Raw genomic sequence first — 19,005 nt, 5'->3', positions numbered from 1 at the left:
CTTTAGGCTGCCCTACACGTTACTGTAGGCCCAGTTTAATATGCAACTTCATTTTGTACAATATATGTAGTAGGGGGTCTCTGCTCCAAGGGGTCAAAAAACATTGAATACCCCTGTCCTAAAGTGAGATTCTGGGGTCCTTGAGGGGGTTCCCCTGGGACAAAATCTCATTAAATGGGGGTCAGTGGTCTAATTTGTGTCAGTTTATGGAAACGTTTGGGAACCACTGGGCTAATGCCTTGCAGTTTGCCTCGGTGATTTACACTCAGATGGAGTTCCTGCTCTTCAGAGACGGCTTGGAGAAGAAACATGGAGGAGATGCACGTGTTGTACGGCGGGCGGTTGCACCAAACGAGACTCCCTCAGGACTAATTGCTGAGCAGATATTACATCCGGGTGTTCTTGAGGTCGGTATTTGAGGCACGCCTGGGTAATTAGGTCAGCATATATATTACAAACACTGAACTGTGCCACTGTGTAGGCCTAATTTCAAACATCCTTCCTCTATTATCTGCCAGCTCTTGTTGTCATTATTCTTGGAAAGCAGCCAGCCACTGTTGTTTCAGTGCCACGTGTTCTAACACTTCGCCTGTGTCAAGGAAACTATTAAAAAATATATAAAAAATTACGGCCTTGTGACTGCATTCAAATGTTACGTTAGTAACATGTTAGTCCCACTATGGCTACGTTCAGACTGCAGGCCGTAATGCTCAATTACGATTTTTTTTTTGGACTGACGTTATTTTTTATTAAAATGTGGCCCGCATCAGACTCAACTGGGCATGATCTGACGGTCTAGACTGAGCTCGCATTTAAAAAATAAATAAAAAAAGAATCTGACCTGTAATGGATTTGGACCACATATGAAAGTGGCCCAAATCACAACTAGAAAAGATGGGATGCCTTGTGACTTGGGCTGTTCACACTGTAATGAAAACAAATCGGACCTCAGCCTATAACTCATCCTATCTGTGTGCGTTTGCTTGCTTGTTATCGGTCTCCAAACAGAACGTGGCTCTATGACTCATGACGTTGCAGCTCAACTAAAGCCCCTCCAAGACAGCTGCTGCACACGAAGCGTGACCAAAAGACGCAGGTCCGACCTATCATCGCTGACGATCATAACCAGATCAACGTATATATTAACTGGATTCAATGATATGGCCTGTCAGGGTTAGGTAAATATCCTTTAGGAGGACTCGGCCTAATGCAGGGGTTCCTAAAGCAGGGATCGTCAACAGGGGCTTCCGGGACCCCCTAGCAAATATAAATCCCCTCTGCTTACTGGCCTATAGGTAAGGTAGTCACTAAGATCCACAGATACAGTTCATCCTGAGGATTCACTGTGCCACATGTATGTTTAACATTAAAACATGATTTATGAAATCATGCCAACAATTAGTAGGCTATTTGAATAGCTTAGTATTCTATGCAAAAATAGTATGTGTGAAGGCTTTAGGCTGCCCTACACGTTACTGTAGGCCCAGTTTAATATGCAACTTCATTTTATACAATATATGTAGTAGGGGGTCTCTGCTCCAAGGGGTCAAAAAACATTGAAGACCCCTGTCCTAAAGTGAGATTCTGGGGTCCTTGAGGGGGTTCCCCTGGGACAAAATCTCATCAAATGGGGGTCAGTGGTCTAATTTGTGTCAGTTTATGGAAACGTTTGGGAACCACTGGGCTAATGCCTTGCAGTTTGCCTCGGTGATTTACACTCAGATGGAGTTCCTGCTCTTCAGAGACGGCTTGGAGAAGAAACGTGGAGGAGATGCACGTGTTGTACGGCGGGCGTTTGCGCCAAACGAGACTCCCTCAGGACTAATTGCTGAGCAGATATTACATCCGGGTGTTCTTGAGGTCGGTATGTGAGGCACGCCTGGGTAATTAGGTCAGCATATATATTACAAACACTGAACTGTGCAACTGTGTAGGCCTAATTTCAAACCTCCTTCCTCTATTATCTGCCAGCTCTTGTCGTCATTATTCTTGGAAAGCAGCCAGCCACTGTTGTTTCAGTGCCACGTGTTCTAACACTTCGCCTGTGTTACGGCTGCCGTCGGCACCCTCACGTGTATGTTTAGTTGAGTGTAATATGCGAGATGCAAAGCAGGCTGTGCCATCACATGCTGAGGATTGGATGGACAGAGGATGTCCCGCCCAGTTCCTGGAGGAGGAAGCTGATTGATGAGCCATGCCACCACTGACCGGCCAATTGAGGAAGGCTGCCTCCAAGTAAAAGGGCCTGATTGATTGCAGCTGAGGGCAGCTGCCAGACCAGACCGTTTGTGCAAATGTTTGCTTGAGTGAGGAAGGGGGCCAAGGCTTGAGTTTGAAATACTGATTCCATCTTTGCATTTAACAGGTTTGTAGTTTAGTCACATTAGGTTTAGGGGTGCTGGGAGTATTGTGTTTTGTTTTGTAAAGTACCTTTAGCTAGAGAGGATTTTTGTTGAACTTTTTAGTGTAGAAATAGTCTTCCTTTTGAGGATCTCTTTTTGTTCTATTCTGTTGTTTATTTCCACAGCACCCACCGGCCCATTCTTTTGTTAATTTGCCTGATTCTACAATAAATATCCTTTCCATTACCGATTACATCCGGTTTTATGTTTATGTCCTGATACCCCTAGCTACAGGACATCTCACTTTTAGATAAGGGGTCCTTGGATTAAAAAATGTTGAAGACCCCTGTCCTAAAGTGAGATTCTTAAGGGGGTTCCCCTGGGACAAAATCTCATCAAATGGGGGTCAGTGGTCTAATTTGTGTCAGTTTATGGAAACATTTGGGAACCACTGGGCTAATGCCTTGCAGTTTGCCTCGGTGATTTACATTCACATGGAGTTCCTGCTCTTCCGGTCTCCGGTCACATGCCTATTTTCACAGATGAGAGGAACGCTTTATTTTGATTTCGATTGTGGTTTACAGTTTTAGCGGACTTTTTCAAAGTAAAATAAAGCCACTTCCTGCGCTCCATGGCTGCAACGCAACAAGCCTGGAAGGATGTTTGCTGCTACGGAAACCAAAACTTGTGCGTGTTAAATTTGGGTTCCCAAAAGAAGAAAAAAAAAAAAACTATTCCATTGGAATGATAATTTTTTAACCCTCCTGTTGTCCTCGGGTCAAATTTGACCCATTTTCAAAAAGCTTCTATATCAGAAATTTGGGTTTTCTTTCAACCAAACTGTCAGTTTTTTTTATTTGGATGCTTCCCTACAACTGTTACTCTTCACAACTAAAATAAATGATCAGTTCACTAATTTCATTGAATTTTAATTTTTTCAATTTTATAGCATTTGGGGGGGGAGGGGGAAACGATAAAAGAACGTTGAAAAAAGTGACAAAAATGTCGGAAAAGATTCAAAAACGTGGGGGGAAAAAAACGTCAAAGCGCATAAAAAATAAATAAATAGACAAAAAAATCTTTGTTTTTTTTACAGTTAAAATGAAATTAAATGAAAAATACACTGCTGTGGATGTTGTTTACTTCATTGATGCGTTTACTGTGTTAATGGACTGAGGATGGGAGGAGGACTCAGTATTCGGTTTCGGCAGAATCTTAACCAGTGGATTCGATATTCGGCCGAACCCCAAAAATCTGGATTTGGTGCATCTAGTTTATGGCGCCTGCAATCTCTTTGTTTATCTAAAAAGGTCCAGCTAAACTAAACCCATCCAGCAGGAGTTTAAACACACCTTCAGGAAGACAGGAACTTCAGAGTTTTCCCATAACAATGTTCACCATAGGTATATAAATATCAATCACTGTTTACTAGCTAGCAGTCTTCTTCTCCCCCCGTTTTTGTGGCACATTACTCCGTAAAAAGGATATTTTTCTTGGCTGTGTCTTCTACTCCCATCAGGTCATCTTTGTCTGCGACCTCCTCGTACTGCCGACGGGACACAGAAACATCACGTCACAAATACTGAAAACGCGTAGCTGCTGATACAACATTCCTGCCCGACTTACCGAAATAATCTCTTCTTTTTCAGCTTTATTTGATTGAATTTATTATATTTATTTGATTGAATTCAACATGTTTCTGTTTTACAGTGTATTCTGATCAGGGCTGCAACTAACAATTATTTTCTTGATGAATGGATGAGTTGTCTGGTCTATAAAATGTCAGGAAATGGGGAAAATGTGGATCAGTGTTTCCCAAAAGCCCAAGATGACGTCCTCAAATGTCTTGTTTTGTCCACATCTCAAACATATTCAGTTAACTGTCACACACGAGTGAAGAAACTAGAAAATGTTCACACTTAACAAGCTTTTTTTTTTTCTCAAAAGATGACTCAAAGTGATTTTAATTGATTATAAAAACAGTTGGCGATGAACTAATCGTTGACAACTAAATGATTTATCGATTAATCTTTGCGGCTCAAATTCGGATATCTATTTATTTGATCAGATATGGGAGATATGGCCAAAATATTCTATCCAGATACAGGTTATGTTATCTCATATTCACTGTATGGACGTAAATATTGCCGTAACGCAGTTCGGCCACTGGTTTTTCAACATCGCGATAGAAACAATATGGAAAAATATATAAGCTAAACACTTTGATATTGTTTACACTATACACTGTCATACTGCCCAGCCCTATGAGGCAACATATGCTACATCTGTCTAGAAAACTACATTTTGATTAGTAAGCTTGTGTTAAAGGAATATATAAAAGAAGCCCTAATCTGTATACTAACAAAGCTGTGTCTAAAATAAAGCACAGGAGACCAGACGAGGCTGAGTCTTCTTGTTGTAAGGATCCCTAAAACTGCACGTGTGTGAGTTTGATGAAACAGAATCCACCGACCTGCACTTTGAGCAGCCGGCTGCTGTACGACTTGAAGTAACTGTAGTAAATCTTGCTCATCGTGTCCACGTACTCGTCTCTGATCTCCTTTGCAACCGTTCTCTCATTGGCCAAAAGGAACTGGTAGAAAAATCTACAGCGAGACGAAACAAAGCACAGAGTCAAAAAGGGCGGAAGTTTAAATGTATCATGGATGGAATCGTAAAATTGAGAATTTAACTAGAGATGCACCGATTGACCGGCCAGTGACCGGAATTGGCCGATTTTCACGTGCCCGGCCATGACCGGCGACCGGCAGGTCAGTCTGACATATGCCGATTTTATGCCGGTCAAATGCACTCGGGCGCCGTGTGATTAACATCGCGCACCGCCGCTCAATCAGCTGTTTATGAAATGTTATGAAGTTGTTATTCTACACGGCTCTGCAGAGCCGTCTGCTCTACTGATCTCGCTCTCTCTCCCCTCTGAGGCTGAGGAACATGAAAACCGCGGGTCCCGTGAAATATGACAGCTACAGTTTATCGGAAAATAGCGTTGGGCACCCTGACTTTGATGAATTTACTGTTGATCAGACCCCAGATGAGACAAGAAGCTAACGTTAGCTAACGCTGCGGTGACGTTCCCTCTGCCTCTGACGTCCGGCTGCAAGAGACAAAAAAATAAAAAATAAAAGAGACGCTGTATTCCTCCGACACGCTGTATTAACGTTACTGTTTAAAAACGCTTTCCTCAGAAAGTGGCAATCGGTGCATCTCTAAATTTAACAAAGCTGTAAGACAGACTTCGTACATTAAAAGGTGCAGTAGGTAAGCCTCATAAAACTAACTTTCTGTCAGTTTTATTCAGCAAAGAACTACACAAAGCAGGTCATTTAAATAAAAATATGGCTCCTCTGGCACCACCTACAGCCTGTAGTGCGATTTGCAAAGATCCACCGCTCCCTGTTTAGATGCACCAATCAGGGCCGGGGTGTGTCTAACTTCGTGTCTATCACTGCCCATGCACATGCACACATGGGCTTAGGAGACCATTTTGGGCTTTAGCGGAAGGGGGGGGGACTGAGAAGTTGTCGATGTTCAAATATTTGGGCTAAGTCCTGGATCTTCACAATCCTACCTACTGCACCTTTAACTGTAGTTAAAAAAAAAAATTCTTGAGGGCGCCCAGATAGCTCAGTTGGTAGAGCGGGTGCCCATATATAGAGGTTGTATGTGGGACCAGTATGGGCCCCTCCAGCTCCACGGGACTCAGGATGCCCCCCTCTGGCCCAGAGTGAAGATGGTGTTCCTGCTCTTCAGAGACGGTTTGGAGGAGAAACCTGCAGCAGGAAGTCAAGGAGCTAAACGTGTTGTATGAAAACCAGTTGACACAGTTTCAGTTTGTGTTGGCGCCGAACGAGACTCCCTCAGGACTAATTGCTGAGCAGACACTAGATCCGGGTGTTCTTGAGGTCGGTATGTGAGGCGCGCCTGGAGCTGCACGTGTTCCCGTTGACACGGTTTCAGATTGCGTCGGCGGGCGTCGGCGCCACACAGGACTCCATCAGGACGAATTGCTGAGCAGATATCCGATCGGTGTAAGTGACGCTAGCGAAGCTAGCTAGCCAAAGTTATCAATCTGCCTCTGTACCAAAACTCTCCATAAATCTCTTCACCCAAAGGGATTTAGCGAATATTAGCTTTACATATTAGCTAGTTGTGTATGGACCGTTTCTTTAAGTTGTGTGGTCTAGTCTGGTTTTCACTCGGTCTCGACCCCTCAAAGTCTTGGGGCCCTATTTTACCGATCCAAGCACACGGCGTGAAATGCCTGGCGCAGGTGCGTTTAGGGCGTGTCCGAATCGTACTTAGTGTCTTCATTAATTCAGAGGTGTGTTTTGGGCGTAACATGCAATAAACCAATCAGAGATCATCTCCCATTCCCCTTAAAAGCCAGGCGCGTTTGGACCTCGGCGCATTGCGGTTATGATGGAGGATTTGCTGAGCAGGAAGGAGGGATTTTCAGGAGAAGAAACTGATCTGCTCGTGCGTTTTTATCTTCAATCTTCTGAATGCGTGTGTGTGCGCGCTGCTGCACGTGCGTCCCTGTGTGCTTAACAAGCATAGTGTGCGCGCATTTTTTTTAATTTGCCATTTAAACGACGTGGGCGCTGGACAACTCGTGTCGGGCTTTGCAAAATAGGGCCCCTGGTCTTGTTTCAGTCTCAAAGTCTCGATACACTCCGGTCCTGGTAATGACCTGGTCTCGGTTTAGGTGGTCTGGACTACAAACACTGCCGAGTCCCATCCCGATTGCCATTAGATTAAATCGTGAAGGCCTAGACTCAAAGTCCATTTAAACTGACAAGTCATAAAATGTTTCACTTTTCTTGTTGTTTTTTTTTTTACACAATCAAACCTCCAGTAAAGAACCAAATAAAGCAGAGGAGCCGAAACTGTCTGTAAGAACGGGAAGCGAGACGCGGCAGGTGGCGCTGTGCTCACCGGTACTTCAGCAGAGTGTTCTGCGGGATCTGGTAGTTTGTCATCGGCTTCCTGAACGAGTAGATCTTCTGAAGAATGAACTCTCGGATCTTTGACACCGCCTGAAGTGAGAAAGAAATATTCATTTTAGTTTCAGGTTATTAATAGAAAAGAACAGACTAAATCTTTATTCTCCACCAGGGTTGACATTTTTATTTGGCTCACCAGACATACAAGACAGATAAACATACAGACATCTCACACATAGTAAGTGGAGTATAAAAAAAGATGAAATGAAAAATATCAGGATTAAAAAAGAATAAATAAATATGCTTAAATACATTAAAATAGCGGCTCAGTTTGATCACTTGGTTTGGTTGAGGGTACTGAACATTTGGAATAAAGTATTTTTTTTTAAAAACACTTTTTGCCAGAGGCACTCCCAGACTTCAGGAAATCAAACTGGCTGGAAAGAGGGTGTGTACTATCTGCACTTATTTTCCTAACTTTCTTCCTCATTCTGTCAGTGTATATTTGGGTCAGGTGTTTTGGGGGTTTCCCCACAATTGTGCTAGTAATCTGAGCTAGTATACATATACAATTAACAGAGTAACTTTACAGAAGAATAAGGATAAATAGAAAATCAGGGGGGAACCAGTTTCTTCAAATAAAAGAGACAACAATGACTCTACAGAATGTTTGTGCTGCACTAAATATTTGTACAATGTCATGTGTTTTTGCATTACTGGTGGCTTTTCATCCAACGGTTATCTTTAAAGTTGCAACAATTAGTCAGATTAACAGATTAAAAGAAATGTATATCCAACTATTTTAATTTTCAATTTCCTGTTCAAGCTGTTAAGGGTAAGTTAGTTACAAGTTCTCGAATGTGAGAATTGGCTTTTCTTGGTCTTACATTGTAGTTAATTGAATTTTTTTTGGGGGGGGTTGGAGGGGGTTGGGCTGACAACAGAGATCTGATGAAGTCACTTTAGGCTGTAGGATATTGTGATCTAATGTCTCAGTAAGGGCTGGGTTCTGAATTCATCTTGTTTTAGGCATGACCAAGTTGCCTCGTTGCCTTGATCTCGTCACACCTCTAGGAGCAACATATCCACTGGTGAGGAGTTTGTTATAAACTGCCCCCCCCCTGCCCCCCCCTCCTCTCTCTGTTTCCCACCTTGAGTTTGAGGCGGTCGACGATGTCCTGGATGTCGGAGCAGGCCAGCGTCTCTCTGAAGCTCAGCTCCTTGGCGAAGTTGATCTTGTTGTTGAGCTCGTGGAGCTGCTCCAGAAACTCCTGCTCCGTCACAGGGCTGTCCAGGATGGTGCTGCCATAGACAGAAAACATTTTATATATATGTATAAAAATCATATCTATGGGTGCTGCGACGACACGGGGCAACGGCAGGCCAACACTACTCTACTTTTTCACACTTACGGGTTTTTAAATTTAGCTGCAGGAGCATATGAACCTTTATAAACAATAAACTAAATATCCACACATATGGTCATCTTCAAGACACGCCTTATTTTGAAATAAATATAGAAATACTTTCTATGAGGGCTGCACGATGCGAGGAAAATATCCAATTGCGATTTTGACTTAAATTGCGATATGATTCACTATATATTGGAGGGAATGACATTTTTTTTGTATCGTTATTCTCCTTTGCATTGACAAATATTAAAATGATTATAGTGTGATTTTTGCGAGGATCTGTACCAAACACAGATGTTTTTCTTTAGTCTGTTGGACACAATTTCTTTTAGTAAGGTTTAATTTTACCAGTCAAATGGAAAAAGTTCAGGTCAAATATTTTTGTGTTTATTGCGCTTAAAACCAATTGATAGGCAGGCTATATATAAAGAATAATAGCATCTAGGGATGTAGATTTATACTATTTTATTGACATGTGGGCTACTTGGCTACAGGCAGAGAGGGCAAAAGAATGTAAAGGATGAAATCGATACTCTGCCCCCACTTACGAGATCATGACTCCGGGCACCACCAGCTCGTCCACCAGCTGGCTGAGGTGGCTGCGCACCGCCTGCCTGTTCTTCAGCCGGACGTTCATGCTCACCGACTGCTGCTGCAGGGTCTGGATCTCGCTGCTGATGGAGGACAGGTCGCTCTGGAAGCCGCTCAGCATGCCCTCCATGCGCTGACACAACCAATGGAATCAGACAGAGAACAGCTGCTGTCAAACTCAAAATCGAAAGGTCTATCTTATCCAGGGTTTTCGCTACCGTTTATGAGGTTAAGGTGCAGCGCCCAAGCCGTTTTGGGCAGCACCTAAACCTACTTACCTAAACCTATACTAACTAAATGACTTTTCTTAGATCTAAAGATTGTAGTCGGACTTCTTTAGCAAGTTTTGTCTTTAAGCTTTTTGAGCGTTACTTATTTATAATCTGCTCTAGCTTTTCCAACGTTTTACACACAAACATGGTGATAGTAATGGTCCAAAATGATGTCAAATGGCATATTTTTTTCTGTGAAAAACGTAACGTTTTCTAGAGGGAGGAACCCTAAACACCCCCCTGTCAAATACATGCACCTAAAAGTCTTCCACAAACCTAGAGAAAACACTGTACTTAGTTTAACATTTTAGCTTATTCACCGTATCTCCCCCAGAGTTAGATAAGTCCATACATACCCTATACGCCTCCACCGCTAGCCTAGCTTAGCACGGATCCTGGAGGTAACCGGCTCCATCTGGCCTAGCTTAGCACAGATCCTGGAGGTAACCGGCTCCATCTAGCCTAGCTTAGCACGGATCCTGGAGGTAACCGGCTCCATCTAGCCTAGCTTAGCACAGATCCTGGAGGTAACCGGCTCCATCTAGCCTAGCTTAGCACAGATCCTGGAGGTAACCGGCTCCATCATTTGTATAGTCACAGCGTGTACAAACAACAAGGTCTCATGAGACACAGCCATTTTCTAACTGTATACATACTGGGAACTATATTCTCAGAAGGCGAAGCACTGCTACTCTCTGCTACTTGGGCGGAGTGATTAGCGCAACACCTGAAAAGCACCGTTGTTCCTCTCTGCTCCTCACCACGGGGCTTCTCAGGTGCTGCGAGCAAATCACTCCGCCCAAGTAGCAGAGTAGCAGTGCTTCGCCTTTCTGAGAATATAGTTCCCAGTATGTATACGGTTAGAAGACACTGTGACTATACAAATCTCAACATGTAAATAGGAAAATGTCTGCGTTATTTTGTCACTTATTGGAGCAGTAGGCTAGATGGAGCAGGTTACCTCCAGGATCTGTGCTAAGCTAGGCTAGGCTTTTTTATATTTACAGCATCTAGGGCTCACTGATTGGTCCGTTATCTGAGCGGGCCTCAATTTTGTGCCACATAAAACGCAGCCGTCCACTGTCCCTTATTCTCACGCTGACCTGGGCGTGCAGTGGATTGTGGGATCTCGTCTTACCTCCAGTATGGAGTCACAGGCGGTGATCTGGTTGTGCAGGAGAGCGATGTTCTGACTCTCCTTGATGTCTGACAGGTGAACGCTCAGGAAAGCGAAACGACGGACTTTCAATCCAACCCACGATCGCATCACCGTCGAGTTACGGTGACAAGTTTCACGTCTCTAGCTCGTGTAACGGACGGGTCGTGAAAGCGGCAAGACACAAAAATAAAAACATTCATTTATTCATTCATTCAATGGGTGGTGATGGCGCAGTGGATATAACCCATGCCTTTGATGTGGGAGATCTGGGTTCGATTCCCACTGCAATACATCAACCAATGTGTCCCTGAGCAAGACACTTAACCCCTAGTTGCTCCAGAGGCGTCCAACCTCTGATATAGCAATTGTAAGTCACTTTGGATAAAAGTGTCAGCTAAATGACATGTAATGTAAAAGGATACAGTCTTTGATGGAGGCCTGTTCGATCCTCTGCAGCTCCGACTCCACCTGTTTGGAGTACTGACGGAGGTCAACGCCCTGAGAACACACACACATACACACAGGAGGAAACGCCACCGTCATCACATATATAATACACACACTGTAGGGGTGGGAGGGAAACAAAATCGAAAATCATATGTATCGCGATTTCTTTTGCAACGATTTGGAAAATCGATTCTTTTCCCAAGAATCAATATTGTTGGAGCCGTTTCATTGGCGACCAGCGTGCGACGCTGGGGGCGGGAAAAGTTGATTTAAATGTGGCCTAACTGGTTCAGCTGTGTTGCGCTCAGCAAGGTCACAGTGTTTTGAGCGCGGTTAAGTGTATGATAACGTGGTAAGATTAAAACAAGGACTTTTATTTTGTTTGATTAGTTCTGTTATTTTATCCAACTTTAAAGTGCGCATATTGTGCTTTTTGGCTTTCCCCTTTCCTTTATTGCGTTATATATCTTTTTTGTGTCCGTTATAGGTTTACAAAATGAAAAAGCCCAAAGTCCACCGCCGTCCAAGACGATTGTGATTGGTTTAGCCATACAAATGCTTTTTTCCCCCCTCCTATCCAAGAATGCGTCTGTGGTGTAGGTGTAGCCAGACCTTACTCCACAGCGCTGTGGAGATAGGTCTAGCTACGCGGCGCTAGTCAAACATTAGGCCGGTTAAACACTGCCTGCGCGGCGTGAGCGTGGCGTTTCTGTTGCGTGTCAGCTGCGTGGCGTTTTCTACGTCTTTACACACCAGAAACGCATCTGACGCGGCGCTGCTGCTGCTAGCCTTGTCTGTACACATGTTTCCCACTGATAAAATGAAATACCATGTTAAACATAAATATATACTGATCTGATTACAGCAAAGACAACGTCGGCAGTATTGACGGCAAAATAGGCTCCAGAATATTTTGTTCTGTATTGACAGGTGCAATATTAGAAAATCGATTTTTTTAAATTACATTTATATGTCCGTATTTATATCAAAACCTAGAGACTGTCAGAGATGTCATTTATTAATATTTATTTGTCTAAATGACATACAGTACAGGCCAAAAGTTTGGACACACCTTCTCATTCAATGCGTTTCCTTTTTATTTTCATGACTATTTACATTGTCGATTCTCACTGAAGGCATCAAAACTATGAATGAACACATATGGAATTATGTACTTAACAAAAAAGTGTGAAATAACTGAAAACATGTCTTATATTTTAGATTCTTCAAAGTAGCCACCCTTTGCTTTTTTTATTAAAGTGATGGTTCGGAGTAATTTCACCCTAGGGTCCTTTGCACCATGATCTCGAGCCAAACACCCCCCCAGAAGCTTTTTTCACCTGGGTCGAACATTGGGAGCGTTAGCGTAGCGTAGCGTTATCAGCTGAGTAGCTTAGCGCAGAGGCTAATGGATCCGAAGTGTCTCTTAACATTACCCCACTAATAATGCCCGAAATGATACCAAACGTCTACAGTAGTACAAATAGGTTATGCACTCATAAAACGATGGATTGTAAAATTTGTAAGTACACCAGAAGTTTATGTAAATAACCCTTGCCTGCTGGCTTCTGCTCTCTGCTGCGCTGCTGCTGCTGTTACTACCGGGCAGTAAAGCTGCTAGGGACATCTACAAATTACAACACCGAAAAGAGATGCAACAAAAATATTAATTAATTTAATGATTAAATAATGTAATGTCTCCAAACTTACCTCAATTATTACTTGTCTCCTGCTAGTTATACTACAGCACTTACTTTAAAAAATAAGTTAAATTAAAAAATATTTTTGTTGCATCTCTTTTCGGTGTTGTAATTTGTAGATGTCCCTAAGCACTCGTCTCACAGCAGCAACAACAACAGCAGAGAGCAGAAGCCAGCAGGTAAGTGTTATTTACATAAACTTCTGGTGTACTTACAAACTTTACAATACATCGTTTTATGAGTGCATAACCTATATATACTAGTGTAGACCTTTGGTATCATTTCGGGCATTATTAGTGGGGTAATGTTAAGAGACACTTCGGATCCATTTCGCGCTTAAGCTATTCAGTGACTAATTTCTACGCTAACTCTCCCAATGTTAGACCCAGGTGAAAAAAGCTTCTGGGGGGGTGTTTGGCTCGAGGTCATGGTGCAAAGGACCCTAGGGTGAAATTACTCCGAACCATCACTTTAATAAGGGAAATAATTCCACTAATTAACCCTGACAAAGCACACCTGTGAAGGTAAAACCATTTCAGGTGACTACCTCATGAAGCTCATTGAGAGAACACCAAGGGTTTGCAGAGTTATCAAAAAAAGCAAAGGGTGGCTACTTTGAAGAATCTAAAATATAAGACCTGTTTTCAGTTATTTCAAGTACATAATTCCATATGTGTTCATTCATAGTTTTGATGTCTTCAGGGAGAATCTACAATGTAAATAGTCACGAAAATAAAGAAACACATTGAATGAGAAGGTGTGTCCAAACTTTTGGCCTGTACTGTATAAACATCTTTTCCTATTCTATTTTGCCTGGAAACGCTTCCAACACGCTCGCGTGTCGCGTGAAAAATAGGCCTCGGTTCTATTTCTAGCAGGCACGTGCCGCGCCTGAGACCAGCCAGTGTGTAGCCGGCCTTAGCGTCGGGATATTCTCACCGTTTTGAGCGCCTCCTTCACGAGATCGTCTTCCAGATTGGCCTGGATGTGAACTGCAGGAGACAGAGAGGAGCAGCGCTTAGAACAAATTTAAACATCGCACAGCAACTCTGGACAGCAGATGGTCTTCACCAGGCTGCAGCTCCTCTTTATGATTGGGTAAAGCTGGACTGGGAAGTAGGGACAGACCCATCATCGGGCCGTTATTTGGCACTTTTGCAGATGATCTGTATTTGCGACGTGCCCTTCCCTAACGTGCCCCTAACACTTCAGCAGTTAGATATTATTTTGAAATTGACGTTTACTGCAGTTACATTTAGTTTTTTTGTTACAATAACATTTATTAAAGATTTTTTTTATGCAAGACATATACTTGTAGTCGATTATTTTTACACTGTGGCATTGCTACTTGTGTTGGCGTTTGTAACCGTTGTTACGGCTGCCGCCGGCACCCTCGTGTGTGTCTTTAACTGCGATTGCGTTTTATCTGAAATGCGGAGCAGGCTGTGCCATTTTGCATGCTGCGGATTGGTTGGCTAAAGGAAGTCCCGCCTAGCCGATTGGTGCGGCATGCCACCGCTGCCCCTAATCGAGGAGCTCCGGTGAAGTCCGCCTCCGGCTCAAATAGCCCGCTTGGCTGGTAGTCCAGGGCAGCCTTCAGACCTGATTGGCTTGTCTCGTTGTGGTATGTGTGTGCGTGAGGAAGTGGGCCAGGGTTTTAGGCTTCAAAACTGAAACCGCTCTCTTGCACTCAACAGGTTTGTCTTGTCTAGCTACACTAGATTCAGGGGTGCTGTGCGCGTTGTGTTTTTGTTTTGCAAAGTCTTTTAGTAAGACAGGATTTTGGTTCATCCTTTTATTTTCCTGTAGCTGAGTAGACGTCTTCCTTTTGAGGATCTCCTTTTGTTATATTCCTTTGTTGATATCCACAGCACCCATTGGCCCATTTCTTTCCGTTGTGAGTTCTGTTTGCCTTGTTCAAAATAGATATCCTTTCAAAATACCAATTACATCTGGTTTATGTTTATGTCCTGATAGCCCCAATACCCCTAGCACTTTGGGACGTAACACAGTCCAAAAAATCTTAATTCTGACTAAAAGATTTTCCTTTTTACTGTAAATGCATATCGGTTACAAATATCTGTTATGGGTTTTAATAACTACTAATAATCAGTATCGTTATCGGCCATGAAAAAAACGTATGGGTCAACCCCTGCTCAGAAGCATCGTTATGAATGTAAACTGATAGTTCCCTTCATGCAAGAGGTTTTAGAAGAGCTGGATCCAGCTTTACCAAAATGCAAGGAGCTGCTGCAGGTTGTAAAACCGTTAGAAATGGGATATTCTTTCAATACCTTCATGTGGCAACTGAATCTTTACTAAGTCACAGTACTGATGATGTGTTTTTAACCCTAAAAGACACAGAAATCGTATTATTTAAAGTGCTCATTTTATGCTTTTTCCCTTTCCTTTATTGGGTTATATATCTTTTTTGGTGCACGTTATAGGTTTACAAAGTGAAAAAGCCCAAAGCCCCCCCCAAAGGGACTTACCATCTCCAACAGAAAACACTGTTCACCAACTGCTCCAAACAGCTCTATTGTAGTCCAGCCTTTACTTCAGAGACAGACATGGGTCACTTTATAACACATGTTATAATGCTCGCCTAGCTGCTAGCATGGCACGCCCTCATACTCTGCTTCTGATTGGCTAGTAGTCCTTACCTAGGTACTGTCAGGGCATGCCCGCATACTCTGCTTCTGACTGGCTAGTAGTCCTTACCTAGCTACTGTCAGGGCACGCCCTCATACTCTGCTTCTGACTGGCTAGTAGTCCTTACCTAGGTACTGTCAGGGCACGCCCTCATACTCTGCTTCTGACTGGCTAGTAGTCCTTACCTAGGTACTGTCAGGGCACGCCCTCATACTCTGCTTCTGACTGGCTAGTAGTCCTTACCTAGGTACTGTCAGGGAACGCCCTCATACTCTGCTTCTGACTGGCTAGTAGTCCTTACCTAGGTACTGTCAGGCAGAACTATACTCATATTCTTCTGACTGGCTAGTAGTCCTTACCTAGGTACTGTCAGGGCACGCCTCATACTCTGCTTCTGACTGGCTAGTAGTCCTTACCTAGGTACTGTCAGGGAACGCCCTCATACTCTGCTTCTGACTGGCTAGTAGTCCTTACCTAGGTACTGTCAGGGCACGCCCTCATACTCTGCTTATGACTGGCTAGTAGTCCTTACCTAGCTACTGTCAGGGAACGCCCTCATACTCCGCTTCTGACTGGCTAGCAGTACTTATGAGCATGTGCGACTCCCAACAAAGATTGAACAGAAGTGCGATGCCTCACACAAAAATATGGTGTTTTCTGAAAATTAAACCATGTAAACCTATTCTCATATAACCTCTAAATACAATTATGAACCTGAAAATGAGCATAATATGAGCACTTAAAATAATAATACTGATTGCGGCAGGCCAACATGGTAGCTCCATTCATGTGTGTTGTTCTCTTTTGTATCCCGATCCCAATATGAGAAATATCAATGATAAATGTTGCCTTACTGTCCACTTCATCCAAGATAAACTCATCGGTGGTGATGTCCAGTTCTCCCAGGTTGAGGTTTGCGATGTCTTCATCAGTCTTCTAGAGAAAAACAGACAGACAGTCACACAAATAATTGTTTAAACAAAAATGATATTATTATTATTGCACAACTAATTTGTTTGTGGTGGCACGTCTGTCTTTAACGCCTGTAAGTTAAGGATCACCACAAATCCGAACGATTATCGTTGTGATCGACAGATTCATCAATGACTTGTTTAGTCAATGAAGGCTCAGTAAATAGGGAGACACATCCATCACAAGTAGGGCTGGGTACCGAATTCAATACCTTTTTAGGCACTGACCGAATTGCCTCTGAAGTACAGAGTATTGAAAAAAGCCTCGTCATTCAACACCTAAGGAGTAAATCTCATCAGCGTCAGTGAGCCAATGAGCACGCAGCGTGCTTCTACCAAGATCTAATAATGTCTGTGATTGGCTGTCTAACGTTACAGATCGCAGAGACACGCAGGAAAAACTCGACGTTACACAGAGACGGACTCACGTAGTAGGAGCTGAAAAATAAATAAAAACAAGTGCGCTGTAATGTTGTAATTTCTGTTTATTTTATTAAAAAAATGCATCGAAAAAGGTATTGTTTAGGAACCTGTATCGAAGTCGCAGTTTTGTTGTCGGTACCAGTATCATTTTTGATCGATGCCCAGCCCTAGTCACAAGTTCCCAGAACTATGCTGAAGTTTGCTTCCGATTCGCTATTACTGCTGTGAAGGCGTGTTACATTTTAGACTAAACCTTAACGCTGTCTGAAACACACTTTCACATTTGTAAAACCTTTATTCTATTTGTGAAAATGCAGGAAAGGGAGATTACACTTATTGTTTTTTTTCACATGTAGAGCACATTGGACCAGGTCCAGACACAGGGTGCAAAATTAACTTATTTGTCCATCAGCCAAATGGCTAGTGACGCCAACCAATAGATTACAATTGTCTTTTGGGCTGGTGAGTGAAGCAAATCTACCAGCCACAGCATTTGGCAGTTAAGTGGTGCTAATTTGTTCCCTGGGTCCAGATAAAAAATTAAAAAAAAAAACACTGTAGGCTACCAAAACTTGTCAAATGGACCAGATTATCCCAGAGTTTTATACATTCGTTAAAACCCACTTTTTTAATTTGTAAAACCTTTATTCTATTTGTGAAAATGCAAAAATTGGGAGATATCACTGCCTTTTTCACATCTAGAGCAGGTCAAACCCCACTATACAGAGTAGGGCTGGGCAATACGGAGAAAATCAGATATCACAATATTCTTGACCAAATACATCGATGTCAACATTGCGATGATATTGTAGGGTTGACAATTGGTGCTTTTACAAAATATTTTTTTACAATGACATTTTAAATAAATAAAGTGAAAAAAAAATCTTTTTTTCCAGTTACATGCTGACTATGTTTACATGCATGCACAAAAATAGTGTGATGTTAAAAAAAGTGAAATGATATTCCCTCAAAAATGTTTCCCAACAGATTTCCTGAGAAAATGTAGGTAGTTAGTATGTGCTTGTTATTATCAATTTAGACAACATAATTGTAAATCGCGATATATATAATTTCATCCCGATATGATTCCATTGAAAGACGGTAAATTATCATATTGAATTATGGCCCAGCCCTAATACAGAGACTTGTCAAACCTGGACTAGATTATCTCAAAGAAGCTAGAGACTCTTTAAAAACATTTTTTTCAATTTGTAAAACCTTTATTCTATTTATGAAATATATATTTCACTGCATTTTTTCAGACCTAGACCACATCTGACTAGGTCTATTTCCATGCTGGTCGAATCTTTAATAATTATCCCAGATAGACTAAATATTCTTTAAACAAGGCTTTGCTTTATTAAATTGCTGTCGACCAAATGTCGACTAACTCTGTTGCCACCGGTTACATTCAGAAAATCCTTGAGCCTTTCAGTGTTTTGACAGGATGCTAACAGCTAACAGCTACATTTTTTATTTATTTTTTGCTAACAGCTACATTAGCTTCAAGCGACATGGACACACTACGTCACAATACAACTTTTGGAAAGATATAATTCACTGTCACAGCTTCTTTTTTTTTTTTAAAGCAAGACACACTTCAGTTGGCTAAAAGTAAACGTTAGCGTTACAGTTTATTGATAATGATTGCTTCTTGTTATGAATGCTAGCTAACAGGTTACAGGTCTGTAAGAGCGCAACCGTTGGTTTTATTTGTGACTACAACTGAAGATTCAAATACAAGTAACGTTAGTCAAATGTCACCTCGTCTTGTAAATACGCCATGGCGTTTTCTGTCGGGTTTCCAGCTGTGTTTACATCGGGAACAGCTCCAACTACTGCAGTAGCTACCTCCGCCATTGCGGCCAATTTTAACGTTTAATTAAAAAAAGAAAACTTCAATATAAGGTTCCGGGTCGTCGTCAACGAAAACGCGTCGTTGCGTTTATGAACCGAAACGAGATATATAAATACGACTGTATACTGTGCTAGATAAGTAAATGCATTAAATTAATTAATATGCAACGTTATTCCGTGTGACTGCGTTAACAAAGCTACATATTTGTGTGTTT

The 19,005-nt window shown here is 42.3% G+C and overlaps 1 protein-coding gene across 2 annotated transcripts in view; it reads right to left on the bottom strand.

Annotated features, from left to right (window-relative positions):
• vps52 (VPS52 subunit of GARP complex) overlaps positions 1 to 18,990 on the bottom strand; it is a 35,962-nt gene extending 16,972 nt beyond the window's left edge. The window contains exons 1-10 of one of the 2 annotated variants that reach the window (XM_039819454.1): positions 18,698 to 18,990; positions 16,394 to 16,475; positions 13,827 to 13,879; positions 11,163 to 11,238; positions 10,720 to 10,787; positions 9,267 to 9,442; positions 8,458 to 8,608; positions 7,299 to 7,399; positions 4,816 to 4,948; positions 3,831 to 3,888 (exon numbers count right to left, since the gene is read on the bottom strand). In XM_039819454.1, the coding sequence (XP_039675388.1) occupies positions 3,831 to 3,888; positions 4,816 to 4,948; positions 7,299 to 7,399; positions 8,458 to 8,608; positions 9,267 to 9,442; positions 10,720 to 10,787; positions 11,163 to 11,238; positions 13,827 to 13,879; positions 16,394 to 16,475; positions 18,698 to 18,793 (994 nt within the window). In that variant the 5' untranslated portion in view covers positions 18,794 to 18,990. The remainder of the gene's footprint in view (positions 1 to 3,830; positions 3,889 to 4,815; positions 4,949 to 7,298; positions 7,400 to 8,457; positions 8,609 to 9,266; positions 9,443 to 10,719; positions 10,788 to 11,162; positions 11,239 to 13,826; positions 13,880 to 16,393; positions 16,476 to 18,697) is intronic. The other variant, XM_039819455.1, reaches the window with a different exon arrangement.
• Positions 18,991 to 19,005: the final 15 nt, after the last annotated feature.

This window comes from Perca fluviatilis, chromosome 13 (assembly GCF_010015445.1).
Source record: "Perca fluviatilis chromosome 13, GENO_Pfluv_1.0, whole genome shotgun sequence".
NCBI classification, from domain to species: domain Eukaryota; kingdom Metazoa; phylum Chordata; class Actinopteri; order Perciformes; family Percidae; genus Perca; species Perca fluviatilis.
The sequence above is the reverse complement of the archived record's forward strand: the minus strand, read 5'-3'. Positions and strand labels throughout refer to the sequence as shown.